The sequence below is a fragment of the Dermacentor silvarum genome, chromosome 1, assembly GCF_013339745.2.
Source record: "Dermacentor silvarum isolate Dsil-2018 chromosome 1, BIME_Dsil_1.4, whole genome shotgun sequence".
NCBI classification, from domain to species: Eukaryota; Metazoa; Arthropoda; class Arachnida; order Ixodida; family Ixodidae; genus Dermacentor; species Dermacentor silvarum.
Window position 1 is genome coordinate 191,380,977 of NC_051154.1, and position 24,440 is coordinate 191,405,416.

The following is a 24,440-nucleotide window of genomic DNA, read 5'->3' on the forward strand; positions in this document are numbered from 1 at the left end:
ACAATACAAGAATAACGTCGAGTTTTCTGAACAGAAAATGATACACTCTCCAGGCCCTGTCAGCCGATGTAGAGGATGTGAACACACGCCTTACACGCATCCTCTAATTCTTTTCTTTTTCCACGCGTGGAGAGGGCCTGTATTTTACCCGCACTTGCAAACGCCTCGCTTGAGTGCATATGGGCGAGAGACTTGTTTTTCTTTCGGGGAGCTATGTAAAGCACGTTTTCCCCACTGCTCCCGGAGAAAGAACGGATCCGATCACTGCGGCGCATGCGCAGGCAGCACACCTCCCGTTCAGCGCCCACCCGCCGTGCACGACCTTCAGTCCCGTTCACGCGGGGGGTTCGCGCTCTACGAGAGGAAGAAGACGCAAGCGAGAGGCACACCCGCATTCCCCTTTTCTGCTTTAAAGATGGCGCGTGCGGGCCGCCGATCGTTTCGCGTGACGTGACGCGCGTCAATTCTACGTCATACGTGACGCATCCGGCGCTGCCGTGGAAACGGAGCTGGAGCCCAAGACGGGGAGGTGCAACCGCAGAGGGAGAGAGGAGCCTGAAGCTCGGTGGCCAGCCCCGCAACGGCGCAAGCTATGCAGGCACCGGGCTCGGAGGCTAAGCTGGGGCTAACGCTGGCCGCTGCCGCCGACGCCCCCACTCTGCGTGTGTGCCGCGCCGTCTGCTGTAGCTCGCGCAGTGTCGCGAGAGCCGCTGGTGCGTGCATGGTCGGCCTCTCAGAACCGAGGCAGCAGCGCCGGCTCCGATGGCCGGCGCCGCGGACTGCCTGTCCGCTGTTGCTGCTGTTGACGGCTCTCGCACTGACCTCGCCGGTCGAGAGCCTGCCGCAGCGGAGCAGCGGAGAAGATCAACGCTCGGAGGAGTACCATGGCTTCGAGTTCAAGCATCACGACAACACTGAGTTGGCCGACGAGCTGCGTCGCGTGTCGCGTGCCTGTCCGGACATCACCAACCTCTACGAGTTGGGTCACCGCAGCGTGCTGGGACAGCCCCTGTGGGTGCTCGAGATGACCGACAGGCCTGGCGTCCACGAACTGTGTAAGTCCAAGGGCGCTCACCCCTGGGGGCACATCTTCTCGCGCTGGTGCTCTCGAGCTCCCGCGAACTAGGTGCATTGGGTGGGAACGTATTCAGAGAGTAGAACAGCAGTTGGCTTAGATTCCCACTACTATATGCTAGACCTGCATGCTGTGGCTTGTCTAAAGTATTTCGCATATAGACTCATCATAACGAATGTCTCCTCAGAATTGTAAATACATCTTGGAACTTGGCACAGCGAGGATGAATGGGGAACATTGAGGTCGACGCGCCAAATTTATGTTCGTATTTAGCGTGTAAGACACGCTAACTATGAGCACGTCGAATGAAACTTGGCACCTTGAAGCTGTCAACAAAGACGAAGGTCCTTTGAAATATGTCTGAATCGTTTTCTGCGTAAACAGTCCATTGAGTCAGCTTTGTTTTCAGTCACTATACTAAGTGAGTGCTATGAATATAAAGAAGAGTCAACTCTAAGTTTTTATAGTTATCTATACATCTTTCCTGGTTTTTTTCGGGTATCAAAAACATCCGCGAACCTTAAGTGTATGCTTCACTGAACAGCATATGGTACTATGTGAATGCAGCTCATGAAGATGCGAAACCTTTTTTTTTTTTTTCCTTTTCTTTCTTTCTTTTTAATTCTTTGTAGGCTTCATGCGTGGTTATATCGGAATAAGAATGATCGAATGGAGGACAGTAATCATAGAACTCTAGTAATCATAGTAATCTACTGGCGGGAGCAAAGGTACAAGGGCGGCCGTCACCAACTTTTTTTTCTCACCAGCTGGAACAGACCAGTCGTGGGGTCGTAAAGTATTGGGGGATTAGCCAATGGTCCATTCTTTCTCCGTCTATGACGCTTATATCACTTTCGTTGGTGGCGATGAAACTGAGGGCGACATTAACTACACTGGGGAACGTATACTTATAAATTTAAGTGAGTTGCGAGATCAGGGGCTGGACGCAGAGAGTATGCTCGAAAGTAGGCAATGCCTCGCCGTTTTTTCGTCAGAGACGTACCATATACTTGATCGCGCGCATAGCTTATCGACTCTCATCTCTTTTTTTGGCGCCAGCGAATCCTCATCGTGAATGACGTAGACCCACCGCGGTGACTCAGTGGCTGTGGCGACCGACTGCTGAGCATCAGGTCTCAAGGGTTGGATTCCGAATAGCGGCGACTGCGCTGTATACAGTGGGGGAGGAGAGCGACAACGCTCCAGCACTGAGGTTTAGGTGTATGTCGCAGAAACCGCAGGTGGTTATAAAATTTATTTACTTTGGGACTTTAAGACTAGCATCAATTAATTGCACCATAATTCACCTTGCTAGTAGTGTATTATCACAGAGGTACAGTACTGACATTAATGCGAGTTCTAATATACTGTAGTACAGTGCCAGTTCAGTAAAGCCATACGACCCCCAGGTGGGTAGGAATTAGCGACCACTATCGGCATGCAGCCCCATCTGGGAGCCTACAGAGGAGTCACACGAAGTGTTCTGCTGACAGATAGGAATCGCTTTTTTCTTCTTCTTCTTCTTTCTTTCTTTTTTTTTTTTCTAGCGTGCGGTATGGGGTATACAATCCGCCGTCCTTTTTTTTTTTTTTTAATTCTCTCTTTATATTTTTTTCGTCCCCTTCTGCATTCTTGTGTACGCTTTTCCTGGAGCAAGCAAGCAATTTGCTCCTCGTGGCGGCAGTTCGTCGCCCTGTTTTTCCTCTTCTTCCCTATATGCTATTTCTATAATTAATCTTATAAGTAATAATAATAATAAGTGGCAAATATGGTTATGACCAGCAAATCATTGGTGAGTAAAGACAGTTTTTCTTCAATCTCTCCTTGAAGAAAGGTGCCTGGGCACCTTTCTTTAAGGAAGGCATGTTGTTTCTTTCGTCTTTCTTGATTGTCTTTTTTTGTTTTGTTTTTTTAACTTACTCCCCTGCTTATAAGTGGCGCGGATACCACTTCATCTGTCTTTTGAGTTTAGCAGTTTGACGGAGTGAAATTGCTTTGGCCGATAGCAACGTGACTTCATTCCTATAGGGTGGCATCTGAAAAACCACTACAAACAGCGTTCGAATTTCGAAGCTTCCCTAAAGCGACTCCGCCAACGAGTAGCCGACAACGCTTTTCTAGCCGCCGCTGCGACTGACAACCCAGCATTCGAGCGCCGTTCGTCGTATTTCTGGATAACCGCGGAAAGTTCACGTGCATATAATAATAGCCTCACGAACTCGCGACGACCCGTCGGACGAGACCTGCGCGACGCGCCGCCCGAACCATCGATCGACGTCCCGCTCTCGACGGTCACACAAGCGTGGGCGCGGGAGCTCACGCGTGGCGTATGTATACACAGGGTCAAGCACATCTGTGCGGAACGCGGCAGGCCCGTCTTGTGCGGCTGCTTATATATGCTGCACGAGAAAGAGCGCGGAGAACCGAGTACTCCGTCGCGTGCGAAGCTTCAATGCTTTTCACTGCCAAAAAAAAAAAAAAAATGGATTCAGAGCGCATATCATATATAGTCGCAACGCGTCTCTCGAGAAAAAACAAAACAAAAACGGAGCACATATTTCGTGCGGCGTTGTTGGCGGGTAACGCGGTCTTCTTTCACATTCTTAGACGGGCACAGCGCGCGAAATTCTGCGTGCCGCATACGAAATTCACACCGCCTTGAAAAAAAAAAAAAAAAAAAAATCTGCGGGATTCGTTCGTAACCATATGGTAGCGTTCAAATTGACGTCACCCTCTAGTATAACGCACCGTAATGCTTTGTTACGTTTTCACGACGGACGACGTTGATCACTGCGCCCACGTAACTCTTCTGCTAAATAACGAATTTAAAATGTGAAATAATTGTCACGAGCCAGCATTTCGTTGATAGCTCGGTTGGCGGAACGACTCCCCGGTCAGGTGGCGCTGCCGAGTCTGATTCTCAGGCCAAATTAAACTTTTCTTCAACTACAAAGCTTTCGCTGCGAGAAACTCGTACTCGCTGTGTTTGTAGCATTAGGATTAGGAGACAGAGTACGGCCCTAATAGTAGACTTTCTCTAGGCTGCACTTTTTATTTCCGTTTGTTTCATAACTAATGTATTTACATCGGTGTGTGAATGCTCGTTCCTTTCTCTTGCGTGTCCCATCGCATCGCCTTTCACCGCATTGATCGCTGATCCCACATATATATATATATTGCTCGCTCCTCAATTGACCCCACCGCGCCGTTTCGTGTTCCTACTGAAACGAACTATATTCAAACTGGCCATGCCCTACTCGTAGAAAGTATACTAGGTGCCGCTTCGGTCGCTCAGCTAGCACGCGGAAAAATGAGCGCTTTATTATTATTACTTTTTTTTTTCTTTTTTTCTTTTTGCTGGTTCGTGGTTTCTTGAGCGAGCGAAGACAGTGGATATTCTCCGAAAAAAAGCAAACTACGTTTAGAATCGCTTAACAGTACTGAATCGCTTAACACGTATACTTCTCGTACGTGTTGTGGAATGCTTCCTTACCAAAGACCATCGGCTAAATAGAGACTATACCCTCTGATGGTAACCGCCGGTATTGTCTCATTTCTCGATCGCAATCGGCTTACAACACGCAAGCACGCGTTCTCCTCTCCCGCGGGCCTTTTTCTTGGACGCCCGTACACACATCTGAAAGGGGGAATTGGAACTAAGGAGAAAAAGCCTGTCCGCGGACTGCTTTCCAACGCTGCAGCTGGTCGCGCTGATGCCGCTGCTCCTGGGACACACGGAATAAGCGGTCTTCAATTGGCCAGCCTGGCACGCACACACCTCGCACGCTCTCTCTCTCACCGCGGGCGCGTGTGTGAGCTCCGCGCGTCAGCGGCGTGGCGCCGTAAATCGCCTCGCTGCTGCTTCTTCTTGGTCTGCTGCTGCTTCTAAGCTCGCGCTTACCTTTCTTTTTTTTTTTATTTACTTTGGTCGCCGACGCACAGGCCGGAAAGCCGCGCGCGGATTAGGTTGTGCGTCGACGCTCCGCGTCGTCTGTTTGTTCGCTTACGCCGGTCATTTAGCGCTCCCGGACCAGCTGCTATAATTGCCCCTAGTCGAAGCGTAGGCTGTACTCTCCGATTAGTGGATGAAGAGCCACTCTCCGACGCGGGATCAATGCGCTCTCTGCACTCCGCACATACGTACGTGCACAGGATAAGTCCCTCGCGTGCTTCGGGCAACGACCGTGACGTTTGCCTTGGCTCGATGCTATGTACGCGTTTCGTGACCGGTGTGATTGCTTTTGGGCGCGCCTCTATAGTAATTGTGGTATGCCAAATCGGGAAAAAAAAAAAAAAAAAAAAACGGCGCATTAGGGTCTTGAAATTTGTTGCTGTGTTGTAAGCTTCGTGAACGGAATCTCGCAAGGCCGCTGTTCTGCTGCTACTTGTCGGATGTCCCCTGTTCTGTATATATAAATATAGGCAAACAATTTTTTCCCATCTAATTGTAGCACTTTTATCAAAGTTTCCTCAACCCCCCCCCCCCTTTTTTTTTTCTTTTCTGGGTGATACCTTCGCCGAAAGCGAGGTAATCGAGCAAACGTGTATGGACCATGCATGAGGTCTAATTGCATGGTGTCGAAACTGCGCTCAGTTGTCAGCGAAGTACCTTCCAACGACTCAACATTCCGCTTGTTTCTGAACGCTGCGAGAGTATTTCGCGATGAAAGAAAGCTAAAGTTTGAGACTAAAGATACGTGCGCAAGGCCAGAACACTGTCTTACGTATAGTCTAGGAATCAGGGCGTGCACTTTGTCTGATCAGGCCGGCTCAGTTTATCTCTTGCTATCAGCTTTCGCTGCTGTTTCTTTTTTCTTTATTGCCGAGCCTTACTAGCGGAGCACAGGCGTAATCCGAACAATAGGAACACGGTGTTGGAAAGAGAGAGCCGTTATAGCACAGTCCGGTGGTTCGCGCCGGACTCGCATAATCGCGGCAAGGTTTGCACGCGGTGACGCGCCTACTTTTCAGGAGAAGGTTGTTTTTACCGTCGTGGCATAACGGGATAGCGCCCCCGGTCAGTTTGGTTACCAAGTGAACGCCGCACTCCGAGTGACGCTTTTTTCGTAACCGGCAAGATGGCTTTGTTCGCCGCAAATATGCACCATAGTGAAGCCTGCGCGTGGGGAGGTCGTTATATGGAGAATTGCACAGAGAGAGTTACGTCGACTTTGCCGTCACCGATGCACGGACGCAATCATCGCGAACAGATGGTGGCGGAGTCTGGCCGAAGGCAAACTTTCCGGCGATGGGAGAGCGGCAGCTGTTAGGAGCTACTAATTACCGTCCATCAAAAACAAGCACTGACAAAAGCTTGCGGCGGTAGGGCAGAGTATGTGGCGGTAGAATGAGCGCCTGCTTAGTGGCCGCTGTTACCTTCTGCGGTCTGCGCGCGTAACCTCTTTCGTGGTTTTCACATTAGTCTCTTCCAGCGTTCCAACCGTTCCGCTGCTTTTAACACCGAGTGAGTTATACATACACGGCCGTCGCATATTGCGCTAAGGGGATGGCCTGAGGATCGTGCGTGTCTAGAATAGCTGCGCATCTGTGGGTAATACGGCGAAGCAGCTCTGGATCGAGCATGCGCGACAGAAGCGTTGTTTTCGTTTCACGTGTACTTAGCCGCAGCTCGCGCTGAACACTGTCTGAACAGATTTCGTCTCTGTTAAAGGTATTCTTGCGAACGTGCTCATTATGATAGACCATGATGCAAGTTATAGGCTGTCTTCCTATATACCATGGTTGGCAACGACCACTTCTTGAGCTTTTGCGGAAACACACCGTTGCGTCTTTCAAAACATTGGGCTCGTATAACTAGCGTTGTCAGTCTACATTATTGAATACTGCCACTAGATTCACCATGTAGCGTTGAACGTTGACAATTTACTCCGAGAATCGCGCTCACCAGTTGGAATAGAGTCTCTATTTTGCGCGTCGGCTAGAGCGGAACACATGTTGAGGTCTCTGAGTGGCATGAGTCAACTTTTTATTTCAGAACCTACTACCGTTCCCCGCCTGCTTCCTCAAAATCTTTCTAACATTCTTCTTCTGAACGTCGGTTTCCTTATTTCACCCCGGCTTCTGGTTCCACATGTCGGAATTTATTCCGCTTAGCAGTTACCGACGTAGCGCGCTTGTTTCCCAGTAAAGGATGGACATGGGGGTGTGAGTTTCAACCGGACGTGAAGTGCGCAACGAATTAGCATCATCAAAAAATACGCTTTCGGGTACCCGCCGTGGTTGCTGAGATGGCTTTGGCGTTACGTTGCTAAGCAAGAGGTCGCGGGATCAGGTCCCGGCCGCGGCGGCCGCATTTCGATGGGGGCGATATGTAAAAACGCCCGCGTACCGTGCATTGGGTGCACGCTAAAGAACTCCAGGTGGTAAAAATTAATCCGGAGTCCCCCATTACGGCGTGCCTCATGATCAGAACGTGGTTTTAGCACCCAGAATTAAAAATAAAGATGCTTTCGGGTTTCCATGTTGCGAGCAGCTTCACTGCGCGGATCCACGGCGAAACAAAAGTGCCACACGCATTGGCTGTCATTGCCAAGGGCTCAGGGAAATTATTCTTTGAAAAGGAAGCGTCTGGCGAAAAAAAAAAATGCGACAATAACCAATGTGCGCACTCTGGTAAACAACATTTTGCCGTTGTTCAAGGGCCTATTCAGATTTCAGGAATGCAGTGCGCTTAGTAGGTCTTTCCGGTCGCTGACGTTCGGAACCACGCAGCACACACCTGTATATACGGGCGAGCAGAAGAGGCATGCGCGAGGTGAAGCAAAATCCGTGCGGCTATTTCTTCTAACAACAAATGCGCCCGTAAATGATGGACATCGCGTTCCCTGCCCCAGAACCACCGATGTGGAAAGTTTGAGGCAAGCACGACCGTTAAGGCTAAAATGCCGCCAGCAAAGGGGGGGTACACTGTACGCCAATATGAAAGGGAACACCGAATTTGCGTTCAAAGCCGGTAATTTTCCTTGTGCATGCTGGTGATGAGAAAAAGTTGCATGAATGGGTTTCTTTAACAAGTGAGCAACGTAACAAGTAGCAGTGAGTGAGGTTCTGACTTGCATGGTTTCAAATGCATTTCTGTTTCATAATGTCGGAGCGTGCGCATCTCGGTCGCACCTATTTCGCCTTGGCAGAGCCGCGCGTGGACCATGTCGTGACGCGTGTGAGCACTGTTAAATGTGCAATGCCAAATTTCTTTCTTTTTTATTTATTTCTTTCACTTTTTACAAATAATGCTTATGAAAAAACTTACGCTCTTCATAAGTTTTTCGAACAGTTGCCTTGAGGTACTTTCGCCTGCGACGGTTAGTCATTAGCTAGCACGTTAGTCACTTTTGCTTATCCACGAACGAATACTTTCTAAGACAAGGCTGCGTCGCTTGTAACAGTTGTGCTGATTCTCGCGAAAACAACAAGGCAAGGATGCGCGTTTTGGTCAAAGCTAGCTACCGTTTTATTCAAACTGCTGAAACTCGATTTCTTCGTCCCGTTATGTGAGCGGTTGAGAGAGCCAGTTTTTATCTACTGCAAGTCAAATCAAAGATTATAAAATGCTGACGATTTTGATCAATGGGAACATTCTAGCACTTCTATAGACCGTTTTTTCATGGGCGCCGCCATTGTGTAGGCAATGGCGCCATCTATGGGCAGTTGGTATGCTGACTTGGGCGAACGCTCGTGTTGTATGCTATGGTATTGACCCTTTTCGCGGAGCAGTTTGTTTTAGAGAAACGAGATGGCGCTCACGGCGGCGCGCCATACGTCTCCTCAGCGACCGCGCACGAATACGAAACCATTACCGCTTCTACCTTGCTTCTGTGCGATCAGCTGTCGGAAATGCAACTGAGTTTTCGCTAACACACTGTGCTCCAATCATGCTAGATTGAATCACGTGGACTGAAGACGTGTGCAGTAGTTGGCTGCAAAAATAGTGACTGGCATGTTAAGGAATAGAATGAATGTGTGTGGCCAAGTTCGCGGACCGCTGCTGCAACTGTCCGGACGTGTTACCGGCACTTCTTGATGTACGGCTTTCCTCGAGGATATAGAAATTTGCACATCCACCAGCCTTGTATCGCTAACCTTCAAAGAAAGGGCTTCACCCCCAGAACGTCGGCAAGAGTGAGTACCACTCGTTAAACAATGACAAAGGGAGTAGCGCCGTTTCCTGTCATAGTAAGTTTCGCGCTCGTTATCTATACACATCTGTCTCAAATGGCAGTAAAATTTACGCCCACTCTATCGCCGATGTATCAAGAATAAGTGAATGGGCGCACACTTGAATATATGCGCACTGTATACGCACAATAAATGACGGACTACACCGATGGCGCACGAATGGTCGAAGCTGAATGTTTCGTGACGGTCCACAAGAGTAAGCGAGTTACTAGCTGTAATATATATTTGCTACAAGGTATTACAGTGTACAAAAGAGCTACGTCTCAAGCCTTGTGTGCAGCAAGAACAAATCTATCGGAACTGAGCACACCCGCGAGCGATTAGGCAGATAATAATCAGATAGGGGCCGCACCGAGGAACTTCACTGAGTCAGAAACTGGCAAGCCACTGCTTCAAAACATTTGCCGAATAAAGAACAAAGACCAAAACACACTAATCCTGACTGAATTCATGAGCGGAATGTTTGGATAGCTTGGAATACATATTTAGCCCAGCTTTTAGAACAAGCACAATATACGCTGCTTGCGCCGTTTGGACATAGCTTAATCAGCTCCGAAAGCGTTTTTGCATGTTCTCTGAAGCTGTGATCAAAGCTTCGTGTCGCCCACCTAGTCACCATCTACGATATGTCCGAAAACAGAGGTTTTATAAGCCGCGCCGGCGTCATACACTTCTATTGTAAACAAGGAGGCAACGGAGGCAGTTGAGGCAAGGAATGGACGCGTCACCACGTAATCAAACATGGCAGCGCCCACGGGATCGCCGCGAAAAGGGTCAATACGTTCGGCGGCAGTTTCTGGTGGATTTTTGTCGCACTCGCGCGGTCTGTAATAGCATGAAATGGCGTCTTCTACGTGAGGTATGGTCCTGTGAGGCGTATAGTGAAGGAATTTAAGTCTGAAGTAATTAAGCGGCTGGAGTTTCTGCTGGCGTTAGGGCAGTCGACGGAGCGCCTAGTGCGAGGTGTGCTTTTGTTTGAGCTTACAATCAGCCTCGGATATCAGTTAGGTATTTCGTAAAATTAGTTTCACGAAAGTTACCATACTGCAACATTCTCAGCACTGTAATTCTAAGCTCTGGTTTAGCTGCAGTGAGTAATTCGAAACATTTGACGATCCTAACAGCGTGGGTACCGTTCTGCTGGCGAATGAGTTGTGTTGTTTACTTTGACAAGCGTTCAAGTTGTTATCTGTAGATACACTGGGTGACATCCTTGTTTGCTGGGCAAGGTTTCCGCCCACAAATAAAATAGTTTGCCTAATAATAACCGCACACCCTACAGTGTGAATCACACTTTTCAAGTGGTCGAATTCGTCCAGTTGCAGACTGCGCGAGCTTCCGAGGCAGTCCTTAATGCTGTGTTTTAGACCTGTTCTACATAGCGCATGGTCCAAGTGGTCCAAGCATGCGGCACAACCATGCGAAGTCTTATTGCGTCGTTATATCCTGTTCTGGTTTATTTTGCCGCAAAAGACGGACATATGAACTTTTTTTTCTTTTTCTTTTTTTTTTTCAGTCTCGTAAGTCAGTCATCTACGACGCATTCACCCATCTTACGGAAATTGTGTCCTTACAAATAGCTGTTGGATTCTCTTTATACGATCCCCTTTGTATATTGTGCCTTACAGAGCAAAATGGCAATGCCGATCGAAACACGAAGCTTGTGTGTATCATGTTGGTTTGCCAACCGCAGTGCTCGCTGTGTTGAGCAAAGCCTTCGGCCTGTTGCAGGAGGCTAACGTAGACGTAGTGATTTGAAGTCAACTAGACTTAAAATGCGTGAGAACGATGCCAGTGGCTGATCGAAATGTTTTACAACACCTCTTCGTCGAGTGAAAACAGATACATCCAACATAGTTCACAACACATACACACACCGCGGCTGATGATGCGCGTCGCATTTTTGCATATCCAAGAGAAATGTCCAGATACTGTAGCTACTGCTGCACCTAAAGGCTGCACAGTGGTTGTTCGACGACCTCGTAAGAACTGACATCCCGTAAATTGCACTCAGAACTAGCTAAAACACCTCCAAATCGTTGCGCAGCGCGCTACCGGCAACACATTCAAGCCGCGCCGCGCCGGCTCGCACAAGCCAGAGAGGAGGAAAGGATCGTCGCGCGCCCTTTCCTCCTCGCCCAATGAAAAGGTCTATAACTTCACTATACCTCCCGTATAGTAATCTTGTTTAGAAACTGTGCCCCTGCGACCTCCAACGAGCCTGTCCCCTTCCCACTCTCCCCCCTAACAGTCGCGAAACACAGTTATCCTATACGCGGACCCGGCTCACCATTGCCGTACATTTCGGAACGCATGAGCACATCACACAATTAAGTTACGTAAAGAGTTTCGCAGCTTGCCGCGCCGTTGCAATTGCATATGATTTTGTTTCGCTTACAAAACGTCTCGATCGAATGCGGGCGATTTGGTAACTCGTGATTCTTTCCTCCAGGCGCATCGAATGACATCAGCTGTCTTCAGAATGACAATCTCTTGCGCGCTATGTCATCGGAAACGTGCGACATAATAAGCTGAGCAAGACCTCCATACGCTGCGCCTTCTCCAGCCAGTCATGGCTGTTATCCCACGCTGACGCGATGTTGTGAGCCCGCGGGGCAAATGTGTCTACTGAAGGTTATAAGGACCGAAACGTAAGAAAGGGTGAACAGAGAGGTGTTGCAGGGCTGCCCGAATTGCACGCAAAATTTGTCTCTTAATCGGTGCTTTCATACAATGCAATGCGCGCCAAGCAAACAGCCGCGTACCTGTGTACGCGGCTAATAAGCTAATAAGCTTATTAATAATAATAATAATATTAATAATAAAAAGCTAATAAGAAGCCTCCGGCTCGTATTACAGAAACACCAAAATATGTGCAGAACCGCACGTAAACTGAAGCCGACCAACACGGCATTGGCCTAAAGGTATGGAGAATGTGCACTACGCATTACGCGGTACATATACGTGGTGTATGAATAAACCTGGCTCGCTCGTGCAAATTGTAAACAACGAAAACAATAACGACAACGAAAACAATAAAAAATACACTTTTATGAATAAAATTTGTTTTGAACCGTTTTGTACTTACTGTACCTATTGCCTCGGCATCGCGTCGTCGTGCGTCGGCAACCACGTGGAACTACCTCCCGTATCTTCGGCACATCTCTTTCGCGCTGTACCTTACGGCTGAATTGCTTTCTATGTGATGCTGAATTGCTCATATTAAAAGAACGTTTTACAACACCGCCATTTTTCACCGTAACTATATTCTGCTGGCTTTGCACGTGATAGCTAAGACACGCCGCGCTTGCAGATAGCGCGGCTTAACGCAAAGCATACAGGGGACGAAGGTGGCAGCTGTAAGGGTATTCTGAAACTCTAATTTTTATGGCCTGGGGCTCTTCAAAGTACATCTAAATACACGATAGTTTCTGCATTTCGCCACAATCGGAATGCGGCCGCCGAAGCAGGGAATCGAACGCATGACCTCGCACTAAGCAACAGAACATAGCCGCTGAGCCGCCGCGACGAGTGCGATATATAGAAAGAAGCTGCAGTTACGTCAAAGAGTGACGCGTTTTACGTTCAACTCGCAGATACGTATTTCGTCCAGTCTACGCTGCATGTGGTACCAGATGTCCATGTTTATAGTTAATAACAGCCAACAACGAGCAGCCTAACGATTGTGACCTTAAACATCTGCGACTAAAGTATACATATCGAATGCAGTGAGCGTTTTCAAGCGACCTCATGGACATTCTCTTCGAGAACTGTTCTGGCCTTTAAAACTATGGTTTAGCTTATTGGGCTCTACATGGTGCGTTTTCAAACAATCCCGCAAAGGTATTGTAAAACAAACAACAAAACAAACAAATAAACAAACAGCATACATAAGCGATGCCTCTGGCTCTGTAATTTCGTGCGACAGCAGCAGGCAGTCGAAGCGGACACTGCATGCCATCTTCTCAATAAAAAGTCATTTCTGGTGCACACAACGTCATTTTCAAGCGCTACAGTAATGACGGCTGTAGACTCCGAAATATATGCACAGATGCCACCAGTCTGAGAGTCTGCATGCTGCGCAAACCATGCACAAACTGCCAAGCGCCGCATCATTGCGCATGTTGGCTGATGTCACGACCAGGTCCGGAAGATTGTTCCACAAGACGGAGTTTCAGCAGCACACGCAAAAACTGATCGACATGACGAAGGAAATATAAGCGGGAGGCCAACTGTCTGGCAAAAAGCTGGACCAGGCATAGACCACCACGTTTAGGAGCCAGAGGGATCGTCACGTCTCATTGCTTCACAGTGTGAACTACAAAATAAGTGTTGCTAAAACGCAATGAGCGCCTATAGTTTTGATTTCTAGCAACCAAGCAGTGGGTTTTCCGGTGCATTTTCATAACTTCTGCCAACCAGTGATTATTACTATTTTGGTGCTACGAGAGAGGTTCTCCTAAGAAATATGCATGCAAACACCGGATGCCTCTCAGGTTTTTCTTAAAAAGGTTGTTGAGACTTTTTTTTTTTCTAAGTGTCTGTTTCAGCCTGGATCACATTTTCAATCTTTCCCGAAAAGCACTGTACGCCGCAGTAGCGCTGTTCCCTGCACCTACTTATCGCGCACCATATACTTCAGCGGTGGCTACAGAAGATGTGTTCAAACGTGTCCGCAGAATGTAGTGCAACCACCAGGCGTTAACTGTTTCTTCTTTAAACTACACACACCAACCCTCCTGTTATTACATGATTGGAGGCGAGAGTTTGCTATGCGCCGTGGTCAACGTATCAATGAGCTGCCGTCTATGTCCGTGTGCAGAGACTATAAGAACACTTGGGCATTGATTGCAGGGCCGCTATATATTTTTCTGGGACGTCCTCCAAAGAACATTTAAAGAAAAAGTGAACTTAACACGTATCAATTTGGTTTTTACATTCCAAAATCCTCCCGAGAATCCTCCTTATAGTTTACTTGTACTAAATGGTGTCTATATAGTCTCTAGCAAGGTAGAATGTGCGTGCGCAATAGACAGAACCTTTTCTTTTTCTTTTTGTCCTTCTTTTTTTTGTGTGTGTGCAACTGCGACGTACGTAGCTGCCTCACACCCCCAACCCACCAATGCAATCAACTGAACTATATTCTGCGGTCTGATAGTAGTGGCGAGGGTGCAGACAAATTTTATAAAAGGAAAGACGAGAAGGAGAGAGAGAGTGCGCTTAGTGTAATTGTAAGAATGCTCACGCTTTTGCCCTAATTGTCCATGCAGCACAAAATAAAAGCAATCCAAGACAATCCATCCAAGAAAGCCGGATATTTAAAGAACAGAGATTATCGAAGTTGCAAGCGCCTGGGAAAAAACACACCATCTATTTGCAACTTTTACAAGCCGCGTACTTCAAAGGGCTCTCGCAAATTGAAATCTGTCTTTCGTTTATCACACTCCTATATGTATTGACATGGCACACGTTCGTGGCACACGTCGCCCTGTAAAAGCCAGACGTATACAGTCCTTTGCATTTCCCGACTCTGATTAAAGTTGTGCAACGTTTACGTCTATACGTTTGCAACGTCAATTCTCAATACATATGGTAATACATAGCGAAGGTTATGAAGAAAAGTAGTATGCGCAGTTTCGAGGAAGAGCCGAATTTTATCGCTGTGCGTAACCTCAAATTCACGGCCGACATGCCTCGCTGCGAACTAATTGAGATTTGTTTTCGAGGACCACGGAGTCCGTATACTATTCCTTGCTGGCATATAAAGGTACGGACAGGGAAATGCGGGATCTGAGAGAAAGCAGAATATTTCCTGAGCCTACCCACGCAGCCCTGGATCTGAAATGGGCTACCTGTCGCGGACCTGGCATCCCGTAATCTTTTGGCCCAGCCTGTATACACTATGTTCTGATGTAAACATACGTGCAGCATGAAAGATTGGTGCGCAGTGTGCTTTTTTTTTTTTTTTTTTTGCTTCCTTTCGGGGTAGGTAATCTTGAGAAGGAGGTGTAGTCGTGATGTGGGTAAAATTTGGCTAATAACGAAAAGCTTTCCCGAGCTGGAATCTCATCTCATTGGGAGTCAACAAGCCTAGCTCACTTCAATTGCGCAAGCGAAGAGGCATACTGTTTCACGCACACCTCAGCAGAAGTGGTTATACGTGATACTCGCGTAATAATTTCAACTACAGCTCGTTTTCCACGTCATCTGAATGAAAGCATGTCTGTACATTTCTGCCGATGTAAAACCAGAAGTGTTAGAGAAATAGGATTGCCGCCCCGGTTTCCGGAATGATTCCACCTAAATAGACCTGGCTGAACAGTGCAGTGGTGGTATGAACGCTTAGGCCAATCCCTCTTCCCCTTCCCCCATTTCTCTCTCTTTCAATCCCTTCCGTAGCCTTGGCGGCGCGTTACTTTCAAGGCTCTTTTAACAGCGGAGCTGTTTATGCCGAGCGTAATCTGTCTGTCGTAGCCAGAAAACAGTGTGCCGATCCTGGAGGTAGTGCAGAAAGGGTCCGAGCGCAATGGCACATACTCCTGTGAACTAGCGAAGCTGAGCCTGGCTAAGTCTAGCTAAGCATGGTTGGGACTACTTAAGCTTAGTCAGTCATCGATAGCCAATCGATAGCCAATCAATAGCTAATCGATAATCGATCAATAATCAATAAATTCCGGAAAATGCTGGGGATGGCTTGGTAGTACTGCTTAGCCTAGCCCAAAAGCCAGGACTAGCTAGGTGCCCATCAGCTCCGATGTCTCTTTAGCATTGCGCCTCTAGTGCAAGCTACGCTTCTTTTTTTTAACTGTGCCATGCCAGCTGTCTGTGAGCGGCAGCGTTACAGGTGACGCGCTATACCTCTTTACAGGAAGGCGCGCGCCTGTTGTGCTTGGCCTGTTATTAATGTCGAATCATCAGCGTCCTACAGGGCATTGTCTCTTTATAACCACGCATCCCTCTTACATCTGATGACCGAGCTTTAATTGGGCCCTTTTTCATCATCGCCAATTCACGAGCTGTTCGACAGGAATTCAAGTCTCCGAACAACGTCTGTTGACATCACTGAAACAATAGGGCTGATGAGCCGTATATGCCAGCCGCCTGCTGTCCCCTTCACCACTTCGCCTTCAAAACAGTTGTACGTGGCGTGCGGTATATAACCAATGGCACTTATTTTTGTTACATGATTATGTGCAGTGCAGTGCGAGACGGTTGATGGCGCTCTTGTTTTAACGCATTCTTGTTCTAAGCGCTCGTTTTGAGAGAGCTCTTATGGCTCGAAAAGCCCTGTCGGGAGCCCTCAAATGGCCGTTGTCTATATTTGCCTCGCGGCGATGTGACGAATTACCTCGCCGCAGAACAGACCGTGGTACTATGGACGCGATTGTTTTCGAGAATGACGTCATTAAAAAAAACAGCATCGAATATATTTTGAAATAATCCTGTTATTTCCCAATGCATGCGTGTTTTGCTATGCCGGGTGTTTCTGCGAATACTTTTTGGAAGACTTTCTGCAAAGTAATTTTTAAAGATCGCCTTTGGCAGATAGCACAATTCTAGTCCTTGAGCTGGTCTACTCGAAGAGGCGGCCATTACTTGCGTGCACGAGAAATCGAAGGTCGTAATGGACTAATTAACAAATATTCACTATAATTCAGTTTTTAACTAATTATCTCACGGCACATATTGCAATTTACAAATTGTAGCCGGTGAGACTTCAAGGCATATCTAATTGAAATGAGGTCTGTGGATGACATAATTTTTGAGATATGCACTATCAAACTTGCGGTAAAAATGCACTGTCGTTCCACTTACTTTTTCAACAAAACGCCGTTTCGTGCATCGAAGCACAAAAATAAATAGGCCGCCAAAGCACTCCTTCGTAAAGTTCGGGAATTAATATATCAAAACTGGTGTCATCCTGGGAATTCGTTCCAATTGGATCCGCCTTATGAACTCCCCGGCTACAATTTGTAAATTGCAATATGTACCACAAGGTAATTAGTTAAAAACTGAATTAATGTTTGTTTGTAATTAGTCGATTATATATTTTGATTTCTCGTGCAAATAATGTCTGCTTGTTTGAGCAATCCAGCTCAAGGATTAGAATGGTGCTATCTGCTACAGATAATTTTTTTAAATAATGTCATCGCAGAAACACCCGGTATGTAGTATATATATATATAGGCACTCGCATGAAGGGACAGCGTAGTTACTCCTAGTGAATGTTTCAAATATTTTTATAGACTTACCGGAAGAGGGTGCCAATGCACTTATGAAAATGTACACTGATTATTGAATAATAATACTAATAACTGATGCCGTTTGAGAAATCCACGTGGTCCGTGGGCTGTGAGAAACGCCCGTGGAGGGGCTCCCTAATCCTTAACCCGAGTACAAGAGCGTTTCTCTATATCACCCCCACCTGGATGCGGCTATACCTCGGCGCGATTTGATACGTTGACGTCATATTCAGAAGCAAGATGCCATCGTTGAACACATCATTTCTATGCTGTTGTTTGAACCTCGCGTCTTTGCACTAATTTGCATAAAGTGGCCTTAACCTCTGTATGCTCGTGTGGGTGATAGGTGTGCAAGCCTGCCTGCTTCTTATCTCGAAGCCTCGACTCCCAGCCACCGACGCTGCTGCATTCGGCTGCATGCAGACGTACTTCGCACCTCCTCCGCCTAACTTTCTGCCGCGCTAAGAGGTGGCCCCCGGCGTCATAAAATAAATAAATACGCGGTGGGCCCACAGTTAAACGCAACTCCTCTGCATGCTTGCCTGTACTGTCCCGCGGAAGAAACGCGTGGCTAGCAATAAGCACCATTATACGAGTGCGTTTCGAACAGAGCCTGTCTCGTGATTGTATACCGCTATAAAGAGACTGACAGAAAAGCGCAATCTTTATTTTACCCTAGCTCTCTCCCTCTCTCTTTCAATCTTTCGTGGACCTCCGCTGAAATATAGTTATTTATCACAAGCGGCACTGCTACGTTTTGCCAGGCTGACACGCATTCACTGCGCGAATCCTCGCTCGCGCGCTGCCTGTCAAAGGCGATGGACCCAGCTGCAGTACATATACTGTACTGCATTATATACCGTCTCGCGAGCTGCGCGGTTCGACGGCGAACAAGGGGGCAGAAACAAAAGTGCGCCCCTTGTTTCACTCGTCTTCGGTGGCAGCCATTGTCTGCTGCGCAGATCGGCTGACGATCTGTCAGTCCCTTGCCGAGTTGGCGCATTCCGTGCAGTAGAAGCGTCTCCACGGTGTCATTCCAAATCGTCCGCACGCCTCCACGTGAGGTTTGGAGAGCGGTATATATATCGGGTGTTTCTACGGGGACGTTAAGCAATATTTAAATATATAGCCGTTCTAAAATAAAAGGACGGTTCCTTCGGAGACATGACGTCAGCAGTGCCGACCACGGGGTGACGGGTGATACGTGATAATTAGTTTAATAATAGGCGCGTCAGTGCCCAACGCACGCGCGTTGGCATTAATTAAACTAGCCGCAGAATTTTCAATTTCTCAGCTGTGCCTATAGGCTCACGCGCCTCCCATTCTATGTTCTCTCCTTCGCATTAAATAGCCAGAACCCACTGTGAAAAACTGTGAAGAAAGCGCGCGGGGGGGGGGGGGGGGTGTCAGTTAATGGTTGGGGGGGTCACCATATATGTATCGGCAGTGCCAACGACGCGTTGTAGTGATTGAAGGAACGGGATGGAGAGTTCAGCAATAGTTGAAAGGTCGGAGATAAAACATGCTGCAGATTGCAGGCAGTGTTTTATTACGCCGTCAGCGCTGTAGAAGCAAGGAAGACATGCTCGAGACCGCAACGGTCAGCGAAATTGCCTTGTCTGGTAGAACTGAGCACAGTCAGCACTATAAACAGACGGCGCTCAGTCTCAGCGGAAGCGTTGCAGACACGCACAGTTGGATCTGAAGGTACCAGCACTGTTTAAACAAGTCGAAGTGGCAAATATGTATATTTTCGTTCGGTCTATGCCATATGGGACGCCAGGCGTTACGTGGAACGAGAACTCAGTGCCGGAAGTGTTAAGTGCCACAAATTATATTTTTTCTTTTTTGTTGTCCCGGTAGAATTTTGAAAGCACGAAGTGGTCGTACGTAAATTTATAGACGACAAACTAGCATCTGCTATAGGATTCTGCGGCCCGAGCAATGCGCAAAGGAATTTGGTCAGTCTTTTTTTTTTTTTTTTTTTGGGGGGGGGGGGGGGGGGGGGGGCATTAGTGGAAGTTTGAATCGCAGCGCTTTACCTGTGAAGCTTTATGTAGCTTAGAATTCTGTCCAGCTGCATTAAATACTCAATTCACTCGAGCACAGCAGGTCTAATACTGTTTTGCTCTTTGGCTGTTAGTGTTCTTTTGTTTTTTTGCTTACTTGTTTGTTTACCTGTGCCTTTGCTCGAACCGAACTAATCGGATCATTTTAATGCAATGGACTAGCAAAAAAATTGTCGGAAATAAGTGAACCGCCTATTGCATACCTGCCGATCCTCCCGAATTATTCGTAAACTTTACGAATTTGGGCTTGTTTTACAACTTTACGAATGTTACGTCAAACTTTACGAAAAAGAAATCATGTGTTCGCCAGAAAGATTCACTCGTCGGTCTCTGAACTTTCTGTTGGAAGTTTGTTTCGAGCAAGTTCCTGAAGCAGGTGAAATCGGCAGCAACTAATTTTCTGGTAAAGCCACTGCAATATAAAAAAATGTGCTCCTTGACAGTCTCTGCTGTTCTAAGTTGGCTGCTGCTTGTGTGCTGCGTCTCAAGATAAAATATTGTTAATGAAATGCATATGTATCCTACTACAGGCGTGTGCACAGAGCAATCCTAAACAAAAAAGAGAAAAAATAAACACCTTTGTGCAAGCGTTTTCCCCTTCATCCTCGGTGTCGTGTCCGAGGATTTTACGAATTTTGAAGTTCACAGGTTGGCAGGATGGCCTAATAGGGAGTTTTAGGTTAGGGGACGCAAGCCGCACCCAAGCGTTGGGGGACGCAAACCGCCGGGTGTACAAAAGAACCCAAAGCGAGCACAAAAGAGCGCGCAGGGCCCGCAACATCCAACGCTTAGGTGCGGTTTGCGTCTCCTAACCTAAAACTCGCTGTTGTGCTCGCAACCTCCGGTGACGGTGGAAGAGCCACGCGTGTTAATACGAAGCATACTTGGCGAGTTGAACACAGTCTCCTGTAGCCACTACGTGACCGTTTTTGTGGGTGTCTAAAAATGTAGGCCGATCCCGAAGGGCACTGCATGGGTGTGTGCCGTTCTTCAGTGAACCTCTTTGACGCCAACTTGAGCATATAGAACTCGGTATTTGCCGATCTCCAACGAACCTGTGGAGACGGCGAGGTTGGTTAGACCGACCGCTCCGCAGGGATTGGTTATCTTCTGTCGGTCGTCGCCGTTACAAGTGTCGTCAGGGTGGAGGTCAGGAGTCGACCAAGTGACAGGAAGGTCTCGGCAAAGAGGGCGCGGCCACTGCTGCCGTGTTGCTCGCGCTGGTGTGTAGCTGCCATATAGCGTAGTACACGAGTGAATTTCAGCGGCGCTGAGGCCACAAGTGGTAGGGCCCCAACCTTGACGGGGCTTGGCTTCTAGTGATCGACGCAAGGTCTGCTGGGCGCTGCAGCGGAACACCTTGACAGTTATCGGTAATGGTGGTGGGCTGCGTGCGAGGCGTGTTGCCATGGGGAAACATGGTCAACTGAGGAAGATCAGGAAAGTCAGGAGGCGCTGGATGAGGCAAGGGACTAGGGCGCAGTCTTGACTGACAGCCGTTTTGGAAGGCGTTGCCAGGGAAAGAGTGGAAGCTGTAGGAAATCCGGGTGGTGGACCACAGGCTGGTTCGGAACGCGGTTGAAGTGACGGACCGCTAGGAGTAATTGCCATTGGCGTACGACTCGACGCGGCTGGCGCTGCGGCATGCAAGTGCGTGGAGTCCTAGCTTCACGGCAGCGAGAATGCGACGTGCTACTTCCGCTTCAGGTAGGGCCAGCACGGACGCCCTGAGCGCGTCGTAATTGGCCTGTGGTTCCGGAGGCGGGACATCACGGCGAAGAGCAGCAGAAAGCGTAGCTACCGTGATTTGGTTCCGGCCCTACTGCGACATGATGCCACGGAGGTAAAATCGTTCCTTCAACTTGAGGAGCCAGTCGGTCGGGCTTCCGGGCCAGAACTCCGCGAATGGCGGTGGCTCGAGGATGCTGCTCACCGCTGTGTCTTCAGGCAGGAGCACCATGCTGCCGACCTCCACGGTCACCAGTGTGAAGACGGCTAGGTCGGCTAGAACGTCTCCATTTATTCAGGGGTTCCGAGGCATGGACATGCACACCTGCCAACTCTCCCGATTGGCCCGGGAGACTCCCGAATTCCGACCAATCTTCCGATTGTACGGGCACGGCCATAAATCTCCTGAAAAACTGCCCCAACCCCACTGAGAGAAAAAATAATAATAATAATAAACGGGCCATATGCAGAACAGCTCCACCTTAATTGTCATTATGCGCTAGGTAGCTAGCCGAAGTCCAGGCCATTTTTGTGTACGCAGTGTAGGCCTAACTCAGTTCGCTTCATTGCAGTTCACGGTAGCTTCAGATCCAAACATGCATTGGGGAGAGCGCGTGGGGCAAGCGTCTCTCCTCTGTCCTTTTTTCACGTTCTAACCCACGTGCCAAAACAAGAATGTACAGCAGGTCTAATATGCGTTGCATAATGATCGGTTACCCTAAGTCAGCTTCACCGCACCACAGCTTTGTTATGCAGTGAAGCATACGCAAACTACTGCGGTGACGCATAATAACAGTGACCGCTCTGCCTTTCCTCAAATAAACCTCTCTCTCTCTCTCTCTCTCTCTCTCTCTCTCTTCTCTTTCTCTCATATTAAGAGTGAAAAGCGGCGACTAGCTGTCACGGGACATAGTACGTGTTCCGTACGTCTCCGGTCACTGTGTGATCGCCGAAACGTCTAATAACTGTACTGGTAACCATTCAGAGTGGTTTCTCACGTTGCTGTGGTCCAGGGAAAAAAGATCGATTTTTTTTCTGCACAGGCGATTGATTTATTTGAATTATTCCCCCGTGATAATTGCAGCCGCGTTACTGCACATATAAAAAGCGGCGACATTTAAACGGCCGTAAAAGGTCTTTACTTTTTTATATGGAAGGTTATTAACAGAAATAACACAAACGTCCAACTGGGCAAAGTAGCCGTTCTATGGCCGTGCATACTATAATGCTTTATTTCCGAGGGTGCGCCATGGCGAAAAAAGCGTAGAATCGGAAATAATTACTTTTCTTTTGTTCCGTCTAATCATGCATAATCAGTGTGTACACGTCATGTCAGATGGGAAATTGTTGCGGCTGTCGTGATATCGTGCGACATACAGGTAAAATGGGTGTGGCCCAAAAACGTTTTTACTAACCTGGAGTGCTTATTGCATGAATGGAATAGAAACAGTCTGGAATAGCTTTACGTTATAGCGCCCCAATATTCGTATTCGCGATATAGATTTCGTGTGAATCGCAAAAACTAAAAGCGATGATTGCGTATAATAAATACAGCCATTCGCTTTCACAAACTGTTTAGCGCAATCAATTCGCCAGACGTCAAGCGAAACCGCTGTCGTCCGAGTGAAATTAGCGGCCTCACCATGCTTCGCGCCCTCTCTGCGAGGATCGTCCAGGCGCCGGTCTTGTGCGGCAAATAAAGCATGAAAGCAATGAAAGACAGTTTAGCGTATACTTATCACACTAGAAATCCTCTAATTACGTTGAAACGGCTACCCTTTTTACCACTACAGTCCCGACAACGCCAAGGACAGTGTCGCCGACGCGACAGGAATGCAGGTGACCATGCTCGGCGAACTGCATGCATGTGCCCGTGCCGGCATTCCGGAGACCGGGATCGTTCGAGTGGCACCAGAGGTTTAATTTCGCGGTCCCTTATCCGTCAACGTAAGCAAGAGGTCCTCCCAACAAAGGCCGGAGGCCCAACGTCGCATCCATAGACAGATGCCAGTGACCGCTTGGACGCGGGCGCCTGAGCGGCTCCGTTGGTCTCGGGTGCAACCGCCGCCATGGGCATCTCTGGACGGCAGTTGCGTATGATAGAGCAACCCTCAAATTCTGTACATGGGGGGTGATACTTGGTGCAGATCGAAACCCATGGCCAATGTTCCGCTGCTGCCCACAGAGACGCACTTGCAGTTCCCACCCAAGGATGTTGAATCCGGGAACAGGTGCACCGTGGCGGTCACGGCGACCAGCGCCGGGCCTCTTAGTGTCTTGCTCGGGACAGCCCTCGTAATCGACGAGTGGTCCGCGTCGCATCCCGTATTCAAGGGGGCAAACACCTGCCATGACGGCGCTTTCCGTGGCACAAGAGGCTGCCGGGAGTGGATGGTATAGTCCAGCGCAACCGACGGAGGCACAGCGCACCGTTTCGGGAATGCCGCCTTTCCAGAGAGTTTGAATGCGTGAGATGCGCGCACTGCAAGACGCTGGGATAAACGCGACTGCTGCTGGCCAAAAGAGACATAATAGGACAGGAAAGACAAGTAGGTTAACAAGAGCATATGTCTGGTTGGCTACCATATACCGGTACGCGGACAATGGGTAAAGAAAAAGAGAAGGGGAAAAAAGAAGAAGAAAATGGCCAATGTCTCTCACGCCTGTGCAAGCTGATGTTGACCATCTTCCAATGTAGAGTCTCGTCCCTAAATATTTATCTTTATGGTTCGGCCCTCTCGAGTTCTAACCTTTGCTTCTTTCAAGAATAAACCATTAGCCATTGCCTCGTTTCGTGCCACTGTTGCACTTCATCGCGCAAAGTTTCCCTGGAACTTACTTTCCGTCACCTCCTATTTCTTATTACTGTAGGAAATTTACTATCGTTTGGAGCTGCACAGTTTGGCCGCAGCCACAAGACAATATTTACTGAAATTCACAGAAGCATCCAGCTGGCTACGTTGCTAGGCATGCCGTCTCTGCATGCTGCGATTTCTTATTGTCACGCGTTCTTTCAATCATTACTCATTTTTTTTTTAAATCTTAGTACAATTGCTGATACCTTTCTTTTCTTTCTTTTGTCCAGTTTTGTTCCGGATAACTGGTCATTTATTTTCTAGTTGTGTGGCC

At 48.1% G+C, this 24,440-nt stretch overlaps 1 protein-coding gene across 1 annotated transcript in view; it reads left to right on the forward strand.

The window, feature by feature from the left end:
- Nucleotides 1–577: 577 nt before the first annotated feature.
- The window catches only part of LOC119436558 (carboxypeptidase D-like), a 52,665-nt gene continuing 28,802 nt past the window's right edge, over nucleotides 578–24,440 (forward strand). Inside the window, exon 1 of the mRNA XM_037703437.2 lies at nucleotides 578–1,055. Within this exon, the coding sequence (XP_037559365.2) occupies nucleotides 593–1,055 (463 nt within the window). The 5' untranslated portion in view covers nucleotides 578–592. The remainder of the gene's footprint in view (nucleotides 1,056–24,440) is intronic.